The sequence below is a fragment of the Citrus clementina genome, unplaced genomic scaffold (genome assembly GCF_000493195.1).
Source record: "Citrus clementina cultivar Clemenules unplaced genomic scaffold, Citrus_clementina_v1.0 scaffold_4, whole genome shotgun sequence".
In the NCBI taxonomy this organism is placed as follows: domain Eukaryota; kingdom Viridiplantae; phylum Streptophyta; class Magnoliopsida; order Sapindales; family Rutaceae; genus Citrus; species Citrus x clementina.
Window position 1 is genome coordinate 19,758,749 of NW_006262274.1, and position 24,093 is coordinate 19,782,841.

The following is a 24,093-nucleotide window of genomic DNA, read 5'->3' on the forward strand; positions in this document are numbered from 1 at the left end:
GCATCCTCAAGTATACTTCTATAAATACAGCTCAAGCACAGATTCTGAGGACTCTTCGTCATAATTAGTGTTATTAGAATGCTCTTTCTATTGCGATCTCCTTTGGTTTCTCTCTAATACTTTTCATCTCCATTTTATTTGGATTTAGGATTTGGCCCTAAATCCTCCTTTATCAAGTACCATCAATGGCCACCACTATTGGCGTTGTTTCAAACGTTTATCTCTAACCTCTTTAGGTCCCTAATCTTATAAGGTGTTATTTTCCATGTCTGACCTCAGAAATTTAAGCTATGCTCTTCATTACTCAAAACATTTGCAGAATCCAGCCTCAGGATGATTCTAGGATGAACTTCCCTGAGCTTTTAGTCTAGTTTATTTTTTCACTCTTAAACAAATTTCTAGTCTGGTTGTGGCCTGCCAAAATTCTAACTATAACTACTAGTTTTCCACTTACATATAATATTACTATAATAAGTTTCTAGAAACCTTTTATAAGATTTGTTCAGTTTTACAAGATATTTAAACTTTTGATTTGCCACTAAAATATTGATCCGGATATTATAGTACAATCATTTCAAATTTATTGTGCATAGCTACTATAGGGTTTTGCTGGCATCTAAATTCTAACCTCGAGTAAGCACTAACAAGACCAATCAATATTGAAAATCACTCCAAACAAGTTGAGAAAATTGAGGAAGATTGTAATGATGTTTCGTTTACCTGGTAAGACCGATGATGCTCGTGTAGCACGAAGACTAAAGGCTAAGCTAAGCTTATCTGGAACCGTCAGCTATCCAGCTGTAACAATGCAAGCAGCACAAGTCCACCCAACTGGATCTCTTACAGCAGCTCCGACTGATACAATCTTATTGTCCTTGATACCTTACCGTGGACTGTCCATGGAGCCACTTCAAAGTTCAAACTTAAAAGAGTCAAATTAAAAACTCAAACAGTAATGCACATACTTTGACACTGATGCAATAAATAGATAAACGACACAAATTGGGTAAAACATAAAGCTTTTGCTTCATGATCTTTTTGAAAGAATTGAAGAGATCTCTCAATTCTCAGATATGATACCGTCCACCACTCATAAACTTAATGAATTTTAAAGAAATTAAGAACATAACACGTTTAGTAATTAATTAATCAATCTACTTTTGAACAAACATACCATGTTTATTTAGTTTAAGTACTATTAGTATAATATGCAATTGGGACAACCAAAAAACTGGGCTTAAAAATGAAAAATTTCAGAAAGATACAATTAAAGAAGTAGCAGGAAGCTGCAGCAGTCAACAGACTCAACACTCAGCAGTTAACATTAAAAGTAAAACCTGGCGTATGCGGCACATGCAAGTTTCGTTCGTACTATGCGTATTTTATCAGAGGCATAAGAACTTTAGTTCTCTGTGTAATGGACTGATAGTATTATTAACGCAGGCCATGATTATACACCACTTTTTAAGCTTTTTATATCTTTTACTGCTAATCAAATTGAAGTATGGCTGGCTAGTCAAAATATGACAAAAAAACACGTAGTAAAACCAAAATAAATAAATACTTGACTCTATGGGGTTTTTTTAATGGATGGACGCACAGCTGACACGTGCTGTTCCCCTCAGTGTACATGATATATATTAATATGATATTCTGTAGGGTCTATATTATATCGGTTTTGAAGCTATCATATACATGTATTTATTATCTTCTATATATATATATATATATATATATATATATTTCAATCTATAGGAAAAGTCTTTACGAAACAAAACACAGCTAAAAATTCAACAGCGGGACCCTTATGCTGCAAACTGGTGATGTGACCTTTTTTTTTCTTTTTTTTTGAGTCTAAATACACGGGCATAGCATTTTCTAATAGAAGTAAACAAGAAGAAGGAAAGCAACCGAGCAACAAGCAAATTTTTTTTTTTTTTTGGGATAAAAGCTCAAGAAAACGAAATCCACAGAGAGAGAGAGAGAGAGAGAGAGAGAGAGAGATGGAGAGAGAGAGAGAGAGAGAGATGGATTAGGTACTAACCTGAAGATCTTGAAAGAGAGATGGTTCTATAACTGGTTGGTTACTTGATTTTTTGAAGAAACACGATAAGCAAATAATAAAACCTATAAACAGCATAAGCAAATGATCAAACCTATAAAACATACAATAGAATACAAGAGCCAACCACTGTTATACATATTTGTGCCCTCAAAAAAAAAAGAAGCTAAAAGAGAAAGATTTTAATAGTACAATTTTTTTATTCAGTAGCAGACATATAAAAGACACCAAAAGAAAATGAGAAAAGAAGCTAAGGAAAGTGACTATTCATGAGACAAAAATTAATATAATCCTCTCATTTAAAAAAACTAAAATGATTACATGGAGCTGCACTGTTGAAGCGATAATTCCGGAAAAGAGAGAGCGAGAAATTAAGAGAAGAATTGCAGAATGCAGAAGCTGTTTCATGGCTTTGCACTGGCAGTGAAAAAAATATAATTATCACTGACACTTGACAGATAGAAGAGGGGCTCTTATTGTTATTTATAAGGTTGGTTGCTTAGATTATTGGCTTGTCTTGGTTCAGTAGTTGCGTGATCTTTTAGCAGTGTTAGGTGTTCGTAGACTGCATATGTAGCCTATGCCTATTAGCGGTACGGGTCGAAGTTGAATTTATATACATGAGCAATGATAAATGTGTCCACCAGTTGTTCAAAGCTCATGAATCTTACGATGCAAGGTTATTTAAAGTTTAAACACAGCACATGTAAAATCTTGCCCGCAGCAGAATTGAAGATCTAACTCATCTGCTTTACTTCTTTCTTTTTCTTTTTGAAACAGTAAAGATAAGCCGAAATATAGGGTTTGTGTTACGCGCTGTTGGGAAGAATAAGAACAAAACATTTTAATGCTCTTCATCGAGACAAGATTCTAGTTTTTAAAATTTAATGCATTACATAAATTGACTTGGACTTGATGCCACAGCCAGTGTTGTGTTTTTTCTGCGAAATTGATTACTGTTTCTTACAGTGACGTAAGTAGCAAAGAACAACTTCTTTCTGAAAGCTTAATAAAAGAACTTGATACCAGTAACACACATATTTTCCCGCTTCATAAATGGCTAAAAACGTCAAAAGGAAAAAACACGATGGCACTGGAATAAATGTAATGACAAGGGGGGGTCATGAGTTATTTTCAGTACGGAAAGTTGAAAAAGATCATCCGTGCCTAATTGCCAATTAAATCACCAAAACAGGAACATAAACTGACAACAGAGTTTGGTGCCGGGCAAAAACAGTCTACCACTCAACCTTGATTACACACTTACTACATTTCGTTTTTCAAAATAGAATTTTATAAAATATAACACAGAACAAAACATTATAAGATGCTGTATTTACATGGTCCAATGCACTTTGCAGCCAAAGCAAAAGGCAGAATATATATCACAAGCGGTGGTAGTATGTAGGGTTATACTGTAAATGACAAGAACTTCCCTAAATTCTTGGTTTTGCCAGCTAGAACTGTCTAGCAGAAACTGAACTGCGCTTATGCCTGCTTGAGGGCACAGAACTCTGAGACCATGACGATGGTTTAAATGCCCCAGTCAGCATGTTGGACGCTGCACCTGCATTGATTTTCCTTCTCTTGGCTTCTAGCTCCAGTTGTTTCGAACTTGATATCGAGGAACCAGAAAAGATCGAAGCAGCATTAATCAAAGCTCGCTTGTCCTTTCTATTTTTTTCAAACTTAGAAGAAAACTTAACATGTGCAGCAGCACAAGCATCTTCCTTAGTCGACGGAAGAAGTCGTAAGCCAAGGCCTAATTTTCTTGAAGCAGCCTCCTCTTCGGTGACTCTCTTCTTCTGAGACTGAAAAATGAAGAGCAAGTTAGCACTCAGCACAGGGTTCAAAAATGTATGAACAAGGGACTAGGTTTAAGCTCAGTAACATACTCTAAGTTTGGCCCTGAGAGCCTTGTTTAGTGCATAGTCGTCTGAAAACCTGCCATCAGATATTCTCTGAATTTGCACCAGTCTTGGCTCAGCTTCTTTCTTCTTCTGCAGGTCAGCTTCCTGGTGCTCAAGACGATAAAATGGATCTGAAAGCTTACCCCTTTCTGTGTGACAGAATAGAGTTGAGAGTTAGATGTCATCTAAACAATAACAGAAGGAAATGACAAGCACCCCGTATATGGCTTAAGCCATTGTCTTGAAACTACCATGCTACCATTTAAAAATCAACAAGAAGACGTATACCAATAAATATGTAAGTAAGGAACTGATACTAACCCTCATCTGCAGGGAGTTCAAGAGTCTCTGCATCCTCAACGTCAAACTCCTCTGTCTTTCGCTGAGCTCCACTAATAATTACATACTCACAATTCTTTGGATCTGTCTGGATAACAATCTGATGTTTGCAGCACGGAGACTTCATCGTAAAACTCCATATCTGCACGAAGCAATATCATTGTTATTACCAGAAGAAATTTATAAAATAATTGATTTATTCTTGTACCCAGCAATCATACCAGCCGAAGTACACAGTCAAATGTAATTAATGTAGTATGAAGAAGAAACTTTCAAGATCAATGCATACAGCTGGCATAGATAAGAGCCATGGCAAAAACCTTTTCCGATAGTGCGCGTGTCCACACATTAATTTATGTTACGCCAATGATAGCATCAACTATTATCTCCCAAGAGACACACACATATTTAACATAAATGACATTTTCAATTCATAATTTTAAGCACTCAGAAGAATCTGCAAAACGTACCTTTGTAGAGTAATAATTTCCCACTTGCTTCTTTTCAGCATTGAAACGAACACCCTTTGCAATCATAGAATTGCATCCACCGCACCATATATTGAAAGGCATCTCAAACCTGAAAATGCAGTTAGATGATAGAAATTAGCAGCCAGGAAATAAAATCTTTAACAGGGCAGTATTTTAAATAGGCTTTTACATACCAATTGATTAATAGAATAAACAAGGAAAAAGAAATTTCAAGAAGTAATAGGATTTCTATTAATTTTCAATCTTCGTAATCAACAAATCACAAGCTGAAAAAGATAAAGAAATAGTAAAAAGCAAGTAAAGTTTTGCAAACTCATTTCCTACATTTCTGCTTTTATAAACTTAATGGTGCATGTGAGCATAATCACAAACAAAACCTACTGGTTTGAAAAGTTGCAAAAGAATGGCTCATAAAGCTCTCCTAAAATCCATTAGAAACCTATCAGAAGTTTCATAACGTCTACCAAAAACCTCCTCTGCAGGGAGGAATTTGCCTATTTTCTACACTATATAGATCTGCTTCAAACCTCATAAGTGATCAACAAAGCTTACCGTTCTTAACTTATGATACATTGAAAAAACGCCTAGCAGCTATTAAATAGATAAGATCATAGATACTCATTCTCACCAAAACTTACCTGCTTATCTAGACAAAGATTTGAAGCCATGGAGAGATCATAATCAAGACTATGGTTGTGAACCCTTATTTCTAGGACATGCTATTTTTTCTTGCCATATGCCTATTTGAATAACAGTAGCTTCAGCAGAAATGAACAGAACTCTATCACTTCCCATGTCAGAACGCTATGTCCATAAACATCACCATAACATTATAATTTTTCATATGCCAAGTCATGTTTTTTCAGTCATAATTGTAAATTAAATACCAAGTAATATAGATTCAATACCTTATAATCAAAATTCCCTGATCTAACTTTCTTGCTCTTTCCCTCAAAGCATGTTGACCATGAAACTTGTTCAAAGAACCCTGAAAATCAAAAGTAGGTGAGAACAACATAATACTAATCATCAAAAACATGTCCAACAATAACATAGTTCGAGCCTTCTATGTTACCATGCATCTGCATACCTGATTTGGGGTCCATTCTGGAGGATAGTAAAAATTATCTGCTCTAGCAGCTGCAAGAGAAGACTGCAAAAACACAAACACAACAAGTTTAGTAACTTAACAAATTGATGACACCAAGCAGGAAAACCAGCAAATAAAAGCATCATTTGTAAACCAATAGGGAAAAAAATTAAGAACCATAATCTCATAACAATTATGATTCATCAAACCCCAAATTTCAAATCTGGGACACCAGTTAACAGTGCCAAAGTAAACAAACAATGTACATAAGAAGCAACCCCAACACTATTTCCTGCAAAACTCTAAACTATAAGCCCTCTTCATTGCAAATATTGGTACTTTTGTTATTATCATGAATTCACCGCCTAAATTTTCTAAAATTATAACATTTCACACACTAAAGTCTCATGCTCTAACTCCTGGTATCGATAACAAGCCGAGCTTAAACTAGCTCAATCACATAACATTAATGATCAATTGGGTATTTAACTGTATTTAAGAAGACACAGAATTGATAATTTTCTCTAAATCATAAGCAAAATCAAATAATCATAATCTAAAAATAACAGAAAGCAGGGGAAAAAAAACATTAGAACCCAATAATTTCTCTACCAAACGCATACTGTATCTCATTGAAATTAGGGTTGTAAGTCAATTAATTAATTGTTAAAAACAAAAACTAATGCGGAACCCTAACCATAGCAAAAGGAAAGAAGAAAAATCAAACAAAAAATCAAATTTGAAGATAAATTATTTACCATTTCTTCTTCTAGATAGCACGATCAAGATCGCCGTTTGGTTGGTTTCGAATCGATGATCACACCACCGAATTTTTTTTTCAAGGCTCTAGTTTCAGCACCTTTAATTGCTGACTATCCTAAACGTAGTCGTTTTTGTTACCGCTACCCTTTTCGGCTAGTGGTAATGTGCAAGTCGGCTCGGCTCGCTCTCCTGTTAGCGCACCGCTGGTGGGTCGGCTCAAGAGCGGCGTTTGAGGCCCAATCTGGAGTCTTCATTTTGGGCCGAGTAAGAAACTGAAAATGATTTTGGAGCAGTCAAATTTAACCTTCTCATTTTATATCACTAGCCTCAACTTTTTAATTAATGATATTTATCCTAAAATTATTCTTATGAAAAAAATTTTAAAAAATTATTTCTTCTCTTTCGTGTTCTCAATAGGTCATTTTTCTCTTTTTTTTTTTAATTGATTCACAATTTGAATTGAATAGTAACTTCTAATTAAATCTTAAATTGAAATTTATATAGAATCTTAGAATATCACAAAAAAAATAGAACTAATATTATCAATAATTAAAAAAACCCACCACTGATTCATACAATTTAACAAAATTTTAATATTGAAACTCATCTCATGTTGGTGGAGGTGATGGTTACTAGTGAAGAAGATATGTGGTTGTGGCGGTGGTGAGCTAGTCATTGATGAAAATAAGTGGTGGGCGAAAAATAAAATAAAGTGAAAAATAATATTTTTTTAATAAGGGTAATTCTAGAAAGTAATAAAATAAATTGAAAAATGGGACCGGTGAAATTATTTGAAGGAATCTAATATCGTTACTTGTGATTTTATTTTCGTAAAGATCCAATAGATTAATCATTATTACATAATGTTCAAACATTCTAAATATATTATAAAAGTTGTTTTCTATCCAATAGTTATTATTTAATAAGAAATCAAGTATTTTAATTAAAGTATGGGATCTCAATTTCAAATTTAGTGACTTATTGTTTTTCAATTTTAAATTCTGTAATAGGACAAACCATGTGTAGTTTTTATAAGTTATTATATTTGAATCCAGTGACTCTAATTGGGATCGCTCGCTTAAAGTATGTATGGAATTCTCATTATATAATGACCCCCAATCCAATCCTTCTAATGAAGTGCAGTCATCTTAACTTTTGAAACAGTTGTAGAATGTATACTTCATTTTGCAGAATGAACCAATTTAAAAAAATGTATTGTATAATAGCCACTTTTGTAATGATCCTCGTTATTAATTGCAGACCCTTATCTTTTTGAAACAGTGGTATAACCATAGAGGGTGACAGGGTGTATGTTTCTTGACCCCAACTTAGTGCTCGAACTGTTCATATCCATTGCTTTGTCCATTGAAAATGTAGATTGCATATTCCCTACCATATTCATTAAGGTGCAATACACTCAAACGAGTATGGATCTTTCCTCTTTCACCGCATTGTAGCATCTAGAAACCTTAACAAAATGTTTATATAACATTACATTATACATTATTACTATGTGTCAAAGATATATTCTAGTGATTATTATCAATAATTAGCATAATCAAACATATTATAATTCCAGGTTTGAAATTTGTTATAATGACCCTTAATGTTGCTTGATTTCTAAGGAAGCTTTCATTGGGAATAGCCCCTACCGCTCCCTCTCTCTCTCTTTCTCTCTCTCTCTCTCACCTTTCTCAATCAATAAATTAGCATTAAAAGCATTCTCAAGTCTCACATGAAAGGCCAGGCCAATACACACACATTTCAACTCTCCTTTTTACAACATTTCTTATTTTGTCCATTTGATTCATAATATTCTCTTGCTCCATGCTTCGTTTTGTAACTCTTCTTCTACTCTTTCTCCATGGCCTTGAGATTTTCACATCTAATTTTCATCACTCTTTGGCTCTCTCTTCTCTTGTTTTTATTCCATGAGTTGTACAATTTCAAGTCCAAAATCAACACCAACACCAAACAAAGCATCACCACCACCACCAGCAATACTATCCATTATTCACTTTCTAAATACCCTTTGATTAATAGAAAAGTTCTTGCAAGCAAATTCGACTTCACCCCATTTCAAAAACATCATGAGAAATCTTCACCATCCCAGGAGCTTCAGCCTAAAGATCACCATCAACCAGCCCCCGCTGCTGATCATGGAAGTGCGGAGATTGATCCGCGTTACGGAGTCGAAAAGCGTCTTGTACCCACTGGCCCTAATCCATTGCACCATTGATAAATTTTCTCTGCCGAATGGAAAAAGAGCCAAAAAAAGAGAAGCAGTACTGGTTAGTGAAACTATATATGGTTATTAATTTTCTTTTTTTTTTTCCCTCTTTTTTTTAAATTTTTTATTTTTTATAGATCAGATTAATTATGTTGTATAATAATACATGTGTTGTAACTAATTAAGCTTGAGAGAGTCACGAAAATGTTAATACGCAGTGTGTTTTTAGGTTTTAATTTTTAGCATTATTACGATTTTACAAGGCATGCATCATGATACTGCTTTTGCTTCATGGATCAAAATAATAATTATAGATCACTGTTACGCTAAAAAAAAATATATATATGCGATTTCTAAAGAAACATGAGTAACTGTGACGGCACGGCACAAGACAACTTAAGACTGAGAGGACATGTATACATATATTAGCTTATAAAATACCAGCTAGCTTAATTAGCTAACCTCATTATGATATTTATTAATGTGAAGTTAGTAATTAGAGCAAAAGCTTGGCTCCCTTTGAAGGTTAGTGCTGTTCACTGCACGTGATTGATTTCTGCCACGTGGCATTTTTCTGTTGACGTTTGGGTCTAAGGCTTAGCATAATCAACAACATTAATCAATTAATTATACCTACTACTTGCCAACTTTTCTCTAAAAATTATATAGATATAGTTCTCTCTCACTCTCTCTTTTTTTTTTTAAAAAAAAAAAAACTATTGGTTAAAGTTAAAATAATACCTTTTTGACAAAATCTTATTGGATAGACGTGCGAATTACGTGAGTATGTTCATCTCACTTAACGCATAATAATTTTTTCTATTGTACCACTTTGAATGTAAAATCATTCAATAAAATCTTGTTAGATATTTGTAAAACGCAATTTTATAATTATTATTGTTATCATTTTTTAAGGCTTTTATATTGCTAGTGTCAGCTACAAGATTTAAGCAAATATCATATAAAAAGTTCATAATTTCTTTGTGGTAATGATTTTACCTTTTTAAGAAAGCACTAACCTTTTTCCTCTCCCCAATTTTTAGGACCTTTACTTGAATTGGGGTACAATTTAGGCCTGCCTTCTAAGCTTAGGCCATATATCCTGCCCCTACGTTCTTGGTGGATTATTGGGGTCTCCTACAATCATTTCATTTGCCCAGTTGCACACCTCTTCTTCTTTAAATGCAAGGCCGAGAAGACAAGTCAGAAACTTTGTTTTATGAGCACTATTATTCAAAGGGAAAGAATCAACGGCCAATATCCATATTTGGTGCTGCTTGATTATTTGATTGTAAGAGTAAGATCATGATCCATAAAGACAACAATCTGCTTTCATATATATATATATACATATTTTAAAATCATATTCATCATTATACATGATTGTACACAGATTGAGGAGAGCAATAGATAGATTTGCCTTTTAGTTCTTTGATAAAAATTTTAGTGTTGGTTACATTGATTTTTGTAACACATATCGATCAACAAAACCTATAAATGTAAACATATGTGTGTCAAAAATTCAACAAAAAGAATGTATTTGCATATGCAGAGTGAAAGATTAAACATCGTGATAAAAATTTCCTTGTCTATTCAATCAACATCGTGATAAAAATTTCTCTTGAATTAAAAAGTTGAAAATATGATGCCAAACTTAAAAAAATAATAATAAAAAATTATTTTTACCCAGATTAAATTTTTGGTAATAAAGAGTGGATGTAACATCATGTGATAATTAGATGATGTGGATGTCTTTTTCAAGTTACTTTTCAGATTAAAAGCCAAAAATATGTATGATCAAGACACTTAATTCTTGTGGCCCAGTAAGGTTTCACATCCTCTAGGTGTAACTAATCCCGGTATCCCACCATTAATTACATAATTAAAAAGAAGCGTGTTTTATCACTTCTAATTAGTAATAAGAATTAATAATAAGTGACACCATTTGAATCTACTATAATATTCAATAAATTCATATATTTAATAGATTCATTATCAAAATTTTACTACCAATCAATATAACTCAAAATAAATTCGTAATCTTATGATCTTTCGGAAGAGACCTTTTTCAAATTAACTTTTTTTTTTTGTTTAATGGAAATCTAATTGCTAAAGTTTCATAGACTGCATTGCTTCACACGTTTTATTGTATTAAAAACTAAGAAACACGGCTAATTAATTGAAAGAAATCTTGAATTAAGAAAAGTTTTGCAAAATATAAGAATGAATGTCAAAAATTAAAAAAAAAAAAACCCAACATTAGATTAGGTTGAAAAATAATTGTCGAGAGAGCAAAAAAAGATAAAAGGGTGTAAACTTAAAAATTTTAGAGAGTAGAAACACTTTAAAATTTATAATCTTGGGTTACAATAATAATTTAACTTAAAGATATCTATGTAATAAAAATATTTATTAAAAGCTCGATGCAGGAAAAAAAAATGGAAGAATTCAAATAGTCTCACCATTAACAATGGGTTGCCAACTAATTAAAAATTGTTGATGATGTGTTGTATCACCCATATTAATTAATACAATCATGTCTCTCCACTTCCAAAGGTGCAACCGTGCAAGTGAACAGAAGAGATGTCTTTTTTCTCACAGCCCTACCAAACAAAACAAAGGATTCGCCGACGTTCCCACATATATTTATGCAATGATTTGTTTTAAACATTTTCTCAATTTGATAATTACGTTCATGTAGCAGTTAAAAATGTGTTTCCAAGTAAGGACAGCAATAGCAGGTGTCAGGTGTCATAGCATCATATTTATTGGGGCAAAAACATAATAAATATAAATTTGAAGGGCCCGTGATCAGTTCGAACTTCGAACATCATCCCATCGCACGTGAGCCTGTGTCCGTCTATGAAGTACGAAGTTTATCAAAACGTTGCGTTTGATGTACCTTTAAACGGTGCGTTTTACTAGAATTAGCATTTTCTAAGTCGTACTACCAGCACCAAAAGAGGTAAATCATCGGTCCTCCGAAGAAAATGATGTCAGTTTCAGTCGTCTCTTCTCAAGTTCCACTTACAAGTTTCCATCATTTAAAAGGTAGAAGAAAATCACGCTCGAGAAGACCTCGAGCCATGCCCATTTCGGCTTCCGACGCGGGCACTGATGAAAATGATAAATCAACGACATTGATTACCTTTTTGGGTAAAGGTGGCTCCGGCAAGACCACCTCCGCCGTATTCGCCGCACAGGTAATTATATTATATCTTTTCGTGATTTGATTATTTCATTTCTATTCAAAAGCTTTCATCTTTGAGCTCAAAGCTCACTGTTTCCATATTGGCATTTACCTTTTCTGTTTAGTTGGTTTGCTAACTATGTGGTTTGCGGAAAAGAAAGATTGTATTAGGTGTCCAAAAGCTTATTGTTCGTTTAACTTAATCTGGGTTTAACTTAGTGTGTCAAAGTAAATTATTTATATCTTGATGTTCAGCATTATGCAATGGCCGGGCTTAGTACGTGCTTGGTGTTACATTCTCAAGATCCTACTGCTGAGTATATTTTGAACTGCAAGATTGGAAATTCTCCTGTTGTATGCAACAGCAATCTTTCGGCAGTTAGAATTGAAACGACTAAGGTGTGGATTTTCGTTTTGTTATTTTCACCTTGGAGTCTTGGATTGTGTGGCCTTAGTTTCTCCTTCCCTTTTACCTGTTGATTGCAGATGTTTCTTGAACCTCTCAATCGGCTGAAACAGGCAGATGCTCGTCTTAATATGACCCAAGGAGTTCTTGGAGGGGTGGGTATGTAATATCTCTATATGCTGGCTCAACATCATTTTACGTGCTGTTAACCTTTAAAAATTTGACTGCAAAGAATATCATTATGTATTTATGGATGTACTGTAGTTTAGGTGGTTGGAGAAGAGCTTGGAGTGCTTCCTGGAATGGATTCTATTTTTTCAACATTTGCATTGGAGAGACTTGTTGGGTTCTTTGGGAATTTTGCCCAAAGGAACCACCAAAAAGAAAATTTTGATGTAATAGTATATGACGGTATCAGCCCTGAGGAAACTCTAAGAATGATTGGTGTAAGCAGTAAAGCAAGGTTAGGAAATTTGATTTCTGTGTTTCTCCAATAGTATGTGTCTTCGCACAATGAACAATATGTACAACACATATGTGATCAGGTTGTACTTGAAATACTTGCGGAATGTAGCTGAGAAGACTGATCTTGGGAGATTGACTGCTCCTTCACTCCTGAAACTTGTAGATGAAGCCTTGAGTATAAGTGGCCGCAGGCCTCTTCTGAATGGGAATACGAGCGCAGAGATATGGGATGCTATGGACCGAATGTTGGAGGTAATTATTATTCCCATTTGCTAACTCAACAATTTTGATGCAGATAGGTTATGTATTGCCTTTGCCATGCAGAGAGGATCTTCAGCCCTTGCGGAACCTCATAAATTTGGCTGCTTTCTTGTAATGAACTCAAATAATCGAACGTCTGTGAATTCTGCATTACGTTATTGGGGTTGTACAATCCAAGCTGGTGCACAGGTTGCTGGAGCAATTTGTACTGCTTCTCCTCATTTAGACGAAGAATCGGCAGAAAGAGTCAGGAAGAACTTTTCTCCCTTACCTTTGTCTTTCCTTCCACATCTCCCAACTGATAGCTCTCTAGACTGGAATACAATCATGCTGAACCCAGCCGGTAAAGAAGCTCGAGATCTTCTTTCTTTGCAAGCAAAGCGTAGTAGTAGCTTAATGTCGTCAGTAAAGTTTGATGCTGCCAAGAAGTCTGTAACACTTCTTATGCCAGGTTTTGACAAGTCAGAGATCAAGTTATACCAAGTACGTCATGTCAATTCAAGATTGCTCTCTCTCATATATATTTTTTTTTCCTCCCAGTTCTGTAGATATTGGCATTGGTAACTAATGAGGTATGCATAAGAATTTTTCTAGTTGAATTCCTTAAAAAGCATGTAGGAGACCATGCTAGTTATGTGCTTCAATAGAAAACACATGACTATGCGAATATCTTGGTTTTGAGTCGACATAAAGCATTTAAAAGCAAACAAACAATTTGTTCCCACAGTTGACAGTTGGAACTAATCCTTATATGATAATCTGCAAATTGGAACAACTAGGAAGTGGCAATATAACATTTTTCAAATCAATTGCCCTCCAAAGAAATAACAGAATAATACTTTGAACAGAATGAATTATTGCCTCAATCTTTTTTAAGCTTCAATCAGATATCATCTCTAGGTGTCTGAATTCAACCTATATATTAGTGAATTTGATGCGTTGTGCTCAATTTGCTGGTCTGCATTCAGTATCTTCTATTTTGAAGGTCAGCTATATTATGTTGTTATTCTACCATCTTCTTGTTTAAAAGTTTGTGGAAATTTGAACCAACTAATATGACAACGATTATTTCATCATCTGAAAATTGCAGTATAGGGGAGGATCTGAGTTGTTGGTGGAGGCAGGAGATCAAAGACGAGTAATCCATCTGCCACCACAAATTCAAGGAAAGGTGGGAGGTGCCAGATTCATCGAGAGGAATCTTATAGTCACAATGCGATAGTGCAAAGACCGCTGTTCTAAATTCTCCTTTTCACTTTGCATGTCTTATCATCAGAGTCGCCTTATCAGCTGACAAATAAGGTAATCAGCTGTGTTTCTTGTAATGCGCAGTCTGCATATAGAGCGGATGTTATCAGTGGTCAGTATATTGAAATACAAACAATAAGCATTATTGTGTGTATTGACAAGGTGAAGAATTTAGCTTTAGAACTGAGTAGGCAAACTCAAAAATTATAAGGGATAATAACACTTACCTCCCCTGAGCTCTGGCAATATAATAGGTTAAAGGAAACCTGTAATGAGAGAATACATGCCCTCCTGAAGTTAACCGGTTCTAAAGCTGTAAAAGGTTAAAACAGTTGCTATAATAAGAATATAAAAATAAAAACCTAAATGTTTTTAGCCCGGGTGTAAAAGAAGCTATAAATTTAGTCGAAACAAATCGTATGAATGTATGCAATTAGCATGAACTAATTTTAGCAGAGGATCTAATAGAATGTGTTTGTTTTGATACGAAGGTTTTTAGCGGTTAGCCAATCAAAGTTTTTTATCTCGAAAGAAAACTATGTCAGAAAATAAATCTTGGCCAATAGCCGCTTTCTTAGGGATGGCAACTGGATCGCTCTACAATGGATATCCATAATATCCATCCAAAATTTTTTGGATCTTGAAATAGATATTTTAAAATTATATTTAGATGGATATGGATGAATATTGATAATTATTTTTATCCAACGGATATTTATTTAACCCAACACAAGTTTTAAAAGTTTTAATTTTTTAAAATTAAAAATGAAATAAATAAATACAAAATTGTCCTCAACTAAAATATTTATTGTCAAATATACCCCCACAACAAAATTATAGAAAAATATTTTAAGTTTTGAAAATTTAGAAAAATTCATTGTTGACATTGTTCTACCACCGGAACCACCGCTATTCCGTCGCCGGCAGTAAAACTTCATTCAATGTTGACATTGCTGACATAAATATATTGGAAACTACATGATCTATACAAATATGGAAGCGGTCAACAACAATCACGAAGAATGCCGGTGCACGTGCCGCAAACGCGCGACGGCCATGTGTCACTATTTTTTTAAGAATGATAGTAATTAGAAGGTGACCTTCTGTGTCACTATTTTTTTTTTTTTTTCAAATCATAAGAAAATTTTGATCCTACATAATATTATTATATTATGTACGCATTAATAAATCTTTGAACATAAGGGTTATTATTTACCAGGCAAATAAGAGAATCTAAACCAAAATATTGGATCTGCTGTGGAACCGCAAAACTTCTGACAGTGATCACGAGCATGAACAAAATTAAGAAAAATGATCGAAACCTCCAAATTAATCAATTCTCTTGTATATTTCAAAATCGATCAAAATTTAGAACACCTATGTGCACTGAAGAGCAAATAAGTCTTCTGCCAAGGGATAAATTTTGATTTATCCTATTCATAATGTTTCATCATCCGGTTGACATATTTTTTTTAAATTAAGAAAATTAATTTCCAAGAATTAATCAAATCATTTCAATGGTTTTGAGTGATTGTTCTGTAATTGGGATGAAGTAAGTGGTGAAATCTTTATAATGTTAACATATTCATACAGAGGAAAAACTTGGTTGAATTTTCTTCACTACTAGACGTAAAGGCAGCATTAGGATCATCTCCAAGAGTTCAGTCACTGCAGCAACTCACAAAGAGGCAAACCCAAGGATTGAGATGCCTCCAATGGGATCTTCGATCCCTTCATCGATTTTACAGCCGAAAGGGATTTCTCTTCCACCGACCAAACAATTACCCGTCACAAGAGAAGCAATGGGGAAATAATCTTGATCCACCACCTCAAAATTTCCCATTCACGTGCACTAGACTTATTGTACCCGTTAGCAGGTCGCTTTGCCACCACTTATCATCATCATGATAACACCATTTCCTTCTTCGTAGATTGCAATACTGCTGGTGTAGACTTTGTCCATGTTGCAGCTGATGGAGTTTCAGTTGCTGATATCCTTGAACCCATCTATGTACTTGAAGTTATTGGCTTCTTTTTCCTTACTAAATGGGGTTAAGAACATTGAGGGTACATCCAAGACATTTCTTGAAGTGCAAGTAGCCAAGCTTAAGAATCGCATCTTTCTTGCTTGCTCCACAAACATTTCTCTTGTAGATGGCACCTCTATTTGGCAATTTTTTCAATCTTGGTCTGAGATCCGCAGAGGCTTTAGCTTTGATTCTATAGCAACATCTATATCTACACCCCCTGTTCTTGAATGTTGGTTTCCTCGCAATATTGACTGCCCTATTTTGATACCCAAAGAAAAACTGTCATTACAACAGCTTGGTTGCTGTACCACCTCTGCAACAGAGAGTTTTTCACTTCTCAAGGGAAATCATCGTCAAGTTAAAAGCAAAGGCAATAGCTGAGGCTGGCATCAACAGAATTTCCTCACCACAAGCACTTGCGGCTTATCTATGCTAATCAGTTGCATGCAATCAACCTCTTGATCCTGAAGTAGATGTTAACTGCCTCTTGTCAATAGGTGTTAGAACAAGACTACAGCCACAATTGCCACAAGAATACGTTGGAAATATAGTTCAGACAGGACGTGACAATGAAAGCGAGTCAGGTCGGTGAGCAAGGACTTGGAAATTTGGCGTGGGACATGAACAACATGGCTGCTACGTACACAGATGAAAAGGTAAAGGAGCTACTTGGAATCTGACAACTAACCCTCTTACAGAGTATGGCACCGGGAGTAATGCTTCGGCTATAAGTAATTCCCCAAGGTTCGACGTTTACGGTAATGATTTTGGGTGGGGAAAGCCTATTGCAGTAACAGGTGGATCGGCGAGCAAGAGGAATGGGAAGGCGACGACGTCTGCTCGAGTAGAAAAAGCAAGTGCGGACATTGAAATTCGCCTTTCAGTTGAGACACTGCAACGATTGCAAAATGATGCACAATTTATGGATGCTGCCAGCGTCATCACCTAATGTTACGTTGCTATGATGTTGTGTCAATGATCATACATCCAAATAACACAATTGTGACAACAAAATTAGTAAATTCAGGTCAATGTTATTGTGAAAGAAAGGGGTAACAAGCTCATTTTGCCTGTTTTCAATGGTCAAATTGGTCGTCTGTCAAAGTGTCAAAGTGAGGGGCGGTTTCTAATATTAAATGCAAACCTGACATCTAAGTAATATTTTTGCGATTCTCAGGGGACAGAACTGATAATGACCTTGAAATCAAGAATGTTCACCTCAACGAACAGCTAAAAGGACTTTTCTCTCCTCTTTCACGAGAATGATTATTGAACCTAAAGTATAGTTGTTGTTTCTTGTGCATCAAATCTTGGCTTTCGTTAAATTCCTTTTTCTTCTTGGAATACTAAAACGCCAGTGTTCTTGCATTTCTAGTGCGTAGTTTGAAGCATAAAGATTAAAGAGGTTAGCTTAAACAGCAAGGTACAGCTTGCTGATCAATGTTACCTCTGCATCAAGTCTTCGACTGGCCATTGTAAAATATCCATTCTATAAGACGTTTTATGTCATATCAAGTAAGAATGCAAGATGTACAATATAAAATTGAAGATAAATAAAACCAAGAAAAGGAATATATCTCATGCTTCCTGCTTGTTGTCTTCCACAGTTTGTTTATGAACACGGCTCCTTAGCTCTTCAAATGCCTTCATGCTCTCCGCATCAAAGCCTCCAGCAAACTGGAATATGTTCCAAGTCAATATTTCATTGGTAATTTTAACATCGACATTTTGGAATAGTAAAATTGTTTCTAATGTGGGCTTTGAGCAAATGATTCATCAATTGAGAAGTGCAGCAATTCTCACTTAAAACACTTGTATGATTTGTTTCTTTAAATCTTAAAGCATACTAAATCTAAAAAAATAAAGGTAGAAAACTGCAGACTGGCATTACCTGGTGAACACGAAAAGCAAAACGGACACCTTGCAGAAGTAAAAACTCTCTGTTTGGTTCCTTCTCCGGTCTGCTCATAGCTTCAAGTTCAGTTGAAACACGTTTCATGTACTTCCTTGCCAATTGCACGGAAGAGAGCTTGATCTGCAATAAGCAAAAGTGGTATATGACCATTTCAAAATGAGCAACAAATTCTCCAGTTATAAGAAAAACTTTCAATTATGCATAATCGAGGGCGCAAACTCCTCATTCTGTTGTCCCTTGGACATTCTAATGTCAGAAAAAAAGCTCAAAATGCAAATGCAAAAAACTTTTTCTGAGGCCCCTCAAAAAGAAACATCATTATAAGGACAATGATAACACTATCATTGGACAACCAACTATAGATGATGAACCTGCTACAACATTGTCATAACAGGGTGCAAATTGGCAAAGAATAGATAGCATCTTGCCGAATGGAAATTTAGTGAACCTGAACCAAGAATATATACTAAAATGAGCATTACTCAAACGACCCTGCAACAAACTATAATGAAATTTCTTGTTTAGTAACATACCTTGCCAACAACTCCAGTGTCTAGCAACCAATCAACTGGAATTCCAAATTCTCTATATCGTGAAATAGCCATGTCTCTTGTACGCAACAATGCATAAACACTCTGTTCCACTCTGGCAAAAAAAGAGACAACCAGAAGGACAGGGCGCGTTAATGAACATACAAATGATATTCTGACAAGTTATAGCAATAAAAAATGTCAGGGAAACTGCACAGTCCTCCAAGTTGCAAACTGATGATTAAATTCCTCACATGGAAGAGATGGTTGCATATAAATTGGGTTCTCAAAAGCTTGATTTTCAATTTTCCAGCTATCATACTCAATAGTTCATTAAATCAAAATGCAAAGGAAGAATTTACATACTTTTCAAGCAATTTGTACATCTTCTTTAGTGCAGATTCACATGGGAGGCCGGGATCATCAACAAAAGAGGACACTTGCTTTTCCAATTTCACTAGGTCCTGGTACTCAAAAGCAGCCTCTCTTAATGCATCTGCTTTCCCTTCAGGCCAATCAAAGTGCTTGAGAACAGCCCGCTCGTCAACCTAACCAAATGAAGGAAGAAGGGGGAAAAAAAAAAATTAGATATAAAATTCTAGAGCGCACATTAAAGAGCTAAAGAAGAAGTTAAAAGCTCTCAATTCCTTCGTCATGCTTAAATAAGGGAGCTGATCATGGAAACTTTGAAAAGAACTAAAAGCTATGGCTTTTGCCTTGTCTTACTCCATTTGTATGTATGTGTGTGTATATATATATGTATATCTCTGTGTGTGCGTGTGTATCTACTTTCTAATAAAATTTAGGCCTGATGATATCTATTGTGATATACCAAGAAGGAGAGTTCCTCGTCCAGCCAGTTCACAAAGACCACTAAATCTTCTACAGTTGTGAAGGAAGCTGCTCTAACTTCAGCTGCCAATGACTGGACAAAATCACCTTGAGTTTCCACATCGGCTTTCACCTGGATCCAGGCACAATATATCATTAACAATTTATGAAACATATAATGAATATCCAAGACAAGGGACAAATGAAGGAAAATGTTATCATACAGCTAAAAGGAATGATGATTTGTTCTCAATCTCCCCAATCATGTTGCTCCTAGCATCTGATGTATTAGAAGTGGATGAAATCAAGGATGATGTATCCTTCTTTGCCTCACGTTTCATCAATGTCTGATAAAATTCAACAAGTTCAGGAGCTCGTTGAACTTTATCACCACTTCCCACTCCTCTCGGCAAGCTTCCTGGTGGAGGAGGTGGTCCACCTGGTGGCGGTGGTGGGGGTGGAGGTGGAGTAGCACCAGGTGGAGGAGGTGGAGCTGGTGGTGTGCCACTGGAAGGATTTGCATTTGTACCAGCAGGAGCACCACCAGACGGTTTAGGAGGTGGTCTAAACACTCTAGGAGGCCTCTTTTCAATTTGGGAAAATTTCATTTTGCTTATTGTTTGAGATTCAGCAGCCCTGTCATCATGTGATTGATCACTTGAATCACCAGAAACTATTGGCTTCTCTTTTAATAGAGCAAGTTTTGGTGGCAAGGTAGGGTGTTTGGAGTCAAAATTTGAATTGTCACGAAACCTGTAAGCTCTTGCTTTCTCTGCTTTTTCCTTAATTTGCTTCTCCCTTTCTAAGGCCAACTTGTGCCGGTCTTTGTATGCAGGATATTTTTCCGCTAGAACTCCTTCTACTGATTTTGACATCAACTGGAATGAATCTGAAACAGTGTTCAGTGAGTCACTGGAAGAAACCCGTGTTCTAATGTGTGGGAGGGTTGGAGTTTCTGGCAAATCAGGCAATTCCTGGTCCATTTTCCCAAATGTAGTGATGGCCACACTATCACTTGTATTCCTCAGCATCAAAGATTCCAATGGACCCCTTGGTCGATGGCTCATGCTCATCCTGCTTGGAGAGCTACCTGAAATAGATCTTGCTGGTGATGAAAGAGCACTTAAATCATCTTTGCTTTTGCCCCATTTCTTCAGCTTCTGGATTAAGCTTGGTTTCTTACTGAGGTTACTGTACTTACTAGTGGAACTATCAATTGAAGCATTGTCAAAATCCTCGCTTCCAGGTGAGGAAGGATGGGAAAAGTTGCTTTCAAGATCTGTGTCACCTTGCCCACGTTCTGATCCAGCATATTCTAACATCAGCTGTTTAGCCCTTTCTTGAGATTTGGGGCTTAGGCTCTTGTTGAGATCACGAGCAGAAGTTTTCCCTGCAGGTGCCTGGTAGTTCCGGAGCTCATACCTCAAGCATGCATTGACCCACCGAAGGTACACTAACTCTTCAACTTCACTGAACCTGTTCATCTGAAGTCCTTCAACTTGCTTTAATAGATCGTCATTTGCATGCCTCAAGTTATTAACCTCCTCTCTCGCCTTGGCAACCTTTTCACTCTGCAGTATGTGTCAAAGCATTCTAGAAATATTAAACTAATACCAAGAATAAAAGTATAATTACAATTTCTAGTGGCAACTAGGTGATATATTATCTACAAGTTACAATTAAACTTTTTCTTAGACATCTATAAAATCCATCCCTAGGCAATAACCTCTTTGGCCGAGATAGCACAGTAGGCACAAAAAAATATAACTGAATATTAACTACTTAGATCACTAGAGAAAGTTATGATGCAACTTTATTCACTTTTCATGAAAAAGCAACATAGCTACAGCTACAAGATGCAAGTAAGCATTTATTGAGAAATATTTGCAGCTATGACTCAACTTTATCATTTGATTAATTTCATTTATTCACCCAGAAAATTACAGTATTGTCCTGAGGGATAAAATGAAGTTAGTTTTCAATGTGAAGACACTAACCAGGAAAGATCCCGAACATCCCCAAGCCCCCCACAAACCTTCCTTCCCCTCTCCCACCCCCAAACCAACACACAGACAAACACACGAAGAAAATAGAAAGGCAACAAAAGGATGAGCAAAGGGAAAACTATATGTGAATTGCAGCACATAACAACGTAAGAAATCAATAGGCTACCTCTGTCATGTTGGAGAGGGATGATATTTTTGATTCAGCGGCATCCTGTTTAACAAGCAATTCTCTCTTTTCAATTTGAAGTTCTTTATTCTTTCTCTTAAGCTCCACAACTTCCACTTCTAAGTCCTTAACAGATTTGAGCTTTTTCTCAAGCTCAACATCTTTTTTGATGGCTTCTTCCTCTTTTGCCTGAAGACCAGAAACCTGTTGTTTGAGCAACAATAATTGACCCTTTGTCTGGTTAGCATCAAGTTGAATTTGCCTCTGCAGCTCCTTGATCTTGTTCCTTGCTACCTCAAGTTCCTTCTTTACATAAGAACTCTGTGCAATCTGTTCTTGAAGCTTCTTTCTCTCAGCCTGCAAGGAGTTTATGGTGCTGTTCAGCATATCAATCTCAACTGTCTTGATCTTGAGTTGCCTTTGTAATTCCACAATATCTGATTCCTGTTCCTTCAATCCATAGTACTCTAGCAACTCGCCTTCAAGCTTTACTTCCCTCTCCTGTAATTCCAGTACTAGGCTGCGCAAGCGTTCTAGTTCCCTTGCATTGTCTGCCATCTCAGTTTCATAAACTTTATTCTTCTCTGCCTCGTCATACTTGTCAATAGGTAACTGGTATTCAATCTCTCCAGATAAAAGGTCTTCAAATTCAGGTAAAATATCTTCATCATCAGTGTTAGATGAGCTACCACGAGCTCGATCAAATATGCTGCTAATCAATTTAACCTCTTCTTCCTCTTCTTCTTCCTCCCTCTACAATAAATAGCACAGTTTATTAAAGTTCAACAGATGATTGAAGAAGAGCTTCTTCCCTTCTTAACAGAGTAAGAGAAAAGACCATATCAAACTTGTACAAACTAGATTTTAAGTCATCAGAAAGAGATTGAATTAAATTGAAGGCTGATTTTATTGTTGTTCATATGTGTAAGAAAGATTTTAAGACCATATCTGTACTTACCTTCTTCTCTCTGAGGCCACCATCAGGACATGTAAACTGCTGTTTCTCTTTCCCCTGACTTTGTTGTTGTTCAAATCTAGCCTCGCCATTCCCTAAATTCCAGTTACCACATTAAAAAATTATTATTAAAATATGAACTTCAAAACAGATGAAAGCAAGGCAAACCAAAATTATTTCATACAAAAAAAAAATTACCAATGAATTAACAGAGAAAAAAAAAAGGCAGAATTTTCGAATTTCAATGATGGGAAAATCACCTGAGGGTTTAGTTAAAGGAGCCGATGAATTGGATGCTTTGAGGTTGAGCTGCTTAACTGCATAGGCTGCAATTGAAGCAGCAACCAGGAATCCAGCCCTGACTATCATGTAGGTATTATTGATACGAAGAACCTGAACTCAAACACATCAAAAGGCACTACCCCACTACCCATTTCTCTTCATACTCATCACTATTGACTCAAACCATCAGGTCCTTTGAAGAGCAAAAACATCATCCCAACTCCCGTATCCAGAATTTGCATATAAAATCTTTTTTCAGGTGCAACTTCAAGCAAAACCCAGATAAGAAGTACTCAAAATATGTCCGGAGATAACATCTTTATCTAGGTACAAACATTTTTAGACCATCAGCATTTTCATCTTATCTGGTTTATATTTTGTAGACCCTTTCAAAGATAAAACTTTTTTATTGTATGCATGAAAATTCCTGATAAGAAAAATCCAACACAACTGTCATGCTAAGTGCTGCAGAAACCACCAATATAACTAGTGGCCAGTTTTGGTCCAAAAAGAAGTGACACTTACATATATAACTTAAGTCTAAAACCTTACCATTTTGTTTTGCTTCAGAAGAATATGTACACTGAAAAGCAAGACTGAAAGAGACAATCAGCAACTGTAGATTTGAACAAAAAGAAACCCTGAGAGAGAAGTGCCCATTTGTTTCTCTCTTTCTTGTTTTAAGTATCTACCGTCGGATTTGCAATTAAAAACGAGGATGTAAAACAACCTTCTTTGTCTGTTATCATTCGTTAACGGAAAAAAATGCTTTTGTTGGCTGTTATTTACAGCTAACTGGCGGATTTTGTTTTGTAAATCTTTTGATTCGAGAATTCTGAACGCCAGGCTGCGATTTAGCCCATTTTCAGCCCTCCGATTATGTTTACGTGGGACCCCAAATAGTAAAATCTATGATTGAAGGGT

The 24,093-nt window shown here is 35.7% G+C and overlaps 5 protein-coding genes across 6 annotated transcripts; 3 read left to right on the top strand and 2 right to left on the bottom strand.

Moving 5' to 3' along the window:
• Positions 1-3,278: 3,278 nt before the first annotated feature.
• LOC18043675 (coiled-coil domain-containing protein 130) lies at positions 3,279-6,759 on the bottom strand. Its single transcript, XM_006437682.2, has 7 exons — positions 6,651-6,759; positions 5,893-5,955; positions 5,711-5,790; positions 4,782-4,890; positions 4,294-4,453; positions 3,958-4,121; positions 3,279-3,873 (listed from the first exon to the last, which is right to left on the bottom strand). The coding sequence occupies exons 1-7, from the start codon at positions 6,651-6,653 to the stop codon at positions 3,520-3,522; spliced, it is 933 nt and encodes a 310-aa protein (XP_006437745.1). The 5' UTR covers positions 6,654-6,759; the 3' UTR covers positions 3,279-3,519.
• Positions 6,760-8,446: 1,687 nt separating this feature from the next.
• Positions 8,447-8,934, top strand: LOC18043676 (CLAVATA3/ESR (CLE)-related protein 12). The gene has a single exon (XM_006437683.2). It carries the CDS (start codon positions 8,519-8,521, stop codon positions 8,891-8,893), a length of 375 nt encoding a protein of 124 aa, XP_006437746.1. The 5' UTR covers positions 8,447-8,518; the 3' UTR covers positions 8,894-8,934.
• A 2,923-nt stretch (positions 8,935-11,857) lies between these two features.
• On the top strand, positions 11,858-14,621 carry LOC18043677 (uncharacterized protein At1g26090, chloroplastic). The gene is made up of 7 exons (XM_024186055.1): positions 11,858-12,087; positions 12,330-12,473; positions 12,561-12,635; positions 12,750-12,943; positions 13,026-13,197; positions 13,270-13,689; positions 14,297-14,621. The coding sequence occupies exons 1-7, from the start codon at positions 11,875-11,877 to the stop codon at positions 14,426-14,428; spliced, it is 1,350 nt and encodes a 449-aa protein (XP_024041823.1). The 5' UTR covers positions 11,858-11,874; the 3' UTR covers positions 14,429-14,621.
• Positions 14,622-15,476: 855 nt separating this feature from the next.
• Positions 15,477-17,433, top strand: LOC112099174. Its single transcript, XM_024186287.1, has 5 exons — positions 15,477-15,482; positions 16,048-16,323; positions 16,425-16,604; positions 16,759-16,905; positions 17,137-17,433. Exons 1-5 carry the CDS (start codon positions 15,477-15,479, stop codon positions 17,431-17,433), a joined length of 906 nt encoding a protein of 301 aa, XP_024042055.1.
• Positions 17,434-17,951: 518 nt separating this feature from the next.
• LOC18043680 (protein CHUP1, chloroplastic) lies at positions 17,952-24,007 on the bottom strand. Of its 2 annotated transcripts, XM_006437687.2 has the most exons (10): positions 23,722-24,007; positions 23,148-23,596; positions 22,891-22,982; positions 21,933-22,685; positions 19,985-21,331; positions 19,762-19,893; positions 19,296-19,477; positions 18,933-19,044; positions 18,376-18,519; positions 17,952-18,161 (listed from the first exon to the last, which is right to left on the bottom strand). In XM_006437687.2, exons 2-10 carry the CDS (start codon positions 23,254-23,256, stop codon positions 18,063-18,065), a joined length of 2,970 nt encoding a protein of 989 aa, XP_006437750.1. In that variant the 5' UTR covers positions 23,257-23,596; positions 23,722-24,007; the 3' UTR covers positions 17,952-18,062. The 2 variants fall into 2 exon arrangements, with proteins under 2 accessions (XP_006437750.1, XP_024041760.1); XM_024185992.1 differs by having other exon boundaries at positions 23,148-24,007.
• Between the last annotated feature and the right edge of the window lie 86 nt (positions 24,008-24,093).

Coding starts and splice junctions, on each gene's coding strand:
- LOC18043675 (XM_006437682.2), bottom strand. Junction 5,791..5,892: donor CAGAATGGACCCCAAATCAG/GTATGCAGATGC, acceptor TTTGATTTTCAG/GGTTCTTTGAACAAGTTTCA. Junction 3,874..3,957: donor CTCTCAGGGCCAAACTTAGA/GTATGTTACTGA, acceptor TTCATTTTTCAG/TCTCAGAAGAAGAGAGTCAC.
- LOC18043676 (XM_006437683.2), top strand. CDS start 8,519: ATGGCCTTGAGATTTTCACATCTAATTTTCATCACTCTTTGGCTCTCT.
- LOC18043677 (XM_024186055.1), top strand. CDS start 11,875: ATGATGTCAGTTTCAGTCGTCTCTTCTCAAGTTCCACTTACAAGTTTC. Junction 12,944..13,025: donor GGTGTAAGCAGTAAAGCAAG/GTTAGGAAATTT, acceptor ATATGTGATCAG/GTTGTACTTGAAATACTTGC. Junction 13,198..13,269: donor CTATGGACCGAATGTTGGAG/GTAATTATTATT, acceptor TTTGCCATGCAG/AGAGGATCTTCAGCCCTTGC.
- LOC112099174 (XM_024186287.1), top strand. Junction 16,605..16,758: donor GCTCCACAAACATTTCTCTT/GTAGATGGCACC, acceptor TGATACCCAAAG/AAAAACTGTCATTACAACAG. Junction 16,906..17,136: donor CCTCACCACAAGCACTTGCG/GCTTATCTATGC, acceptor GTACACAGATGA/AAAGGTAAAGGAGCTACTTG.
- LOC18043680 (XM_006437687.2), bottom strand. CDS start 23,256: ATGATAGTCAGGGCTGGATTCCTGGTTGCTGCTTCAATTGCAGCCTAT. Junction 22,686..22,890: donor GTGGCCTCAGAGAGAAGAAG/GTAAGTACAGAT, acceptor TATTTATTGTAG/AGGGAGGAAGAAGAAGAGGA. Junction 19,894..19,984: donor AATCATCATTCCTTTTAGCT/GTATGATAACAT, acceptor GCCTGGATCCAG/GTGAAAGCCGATGTGGAAAC.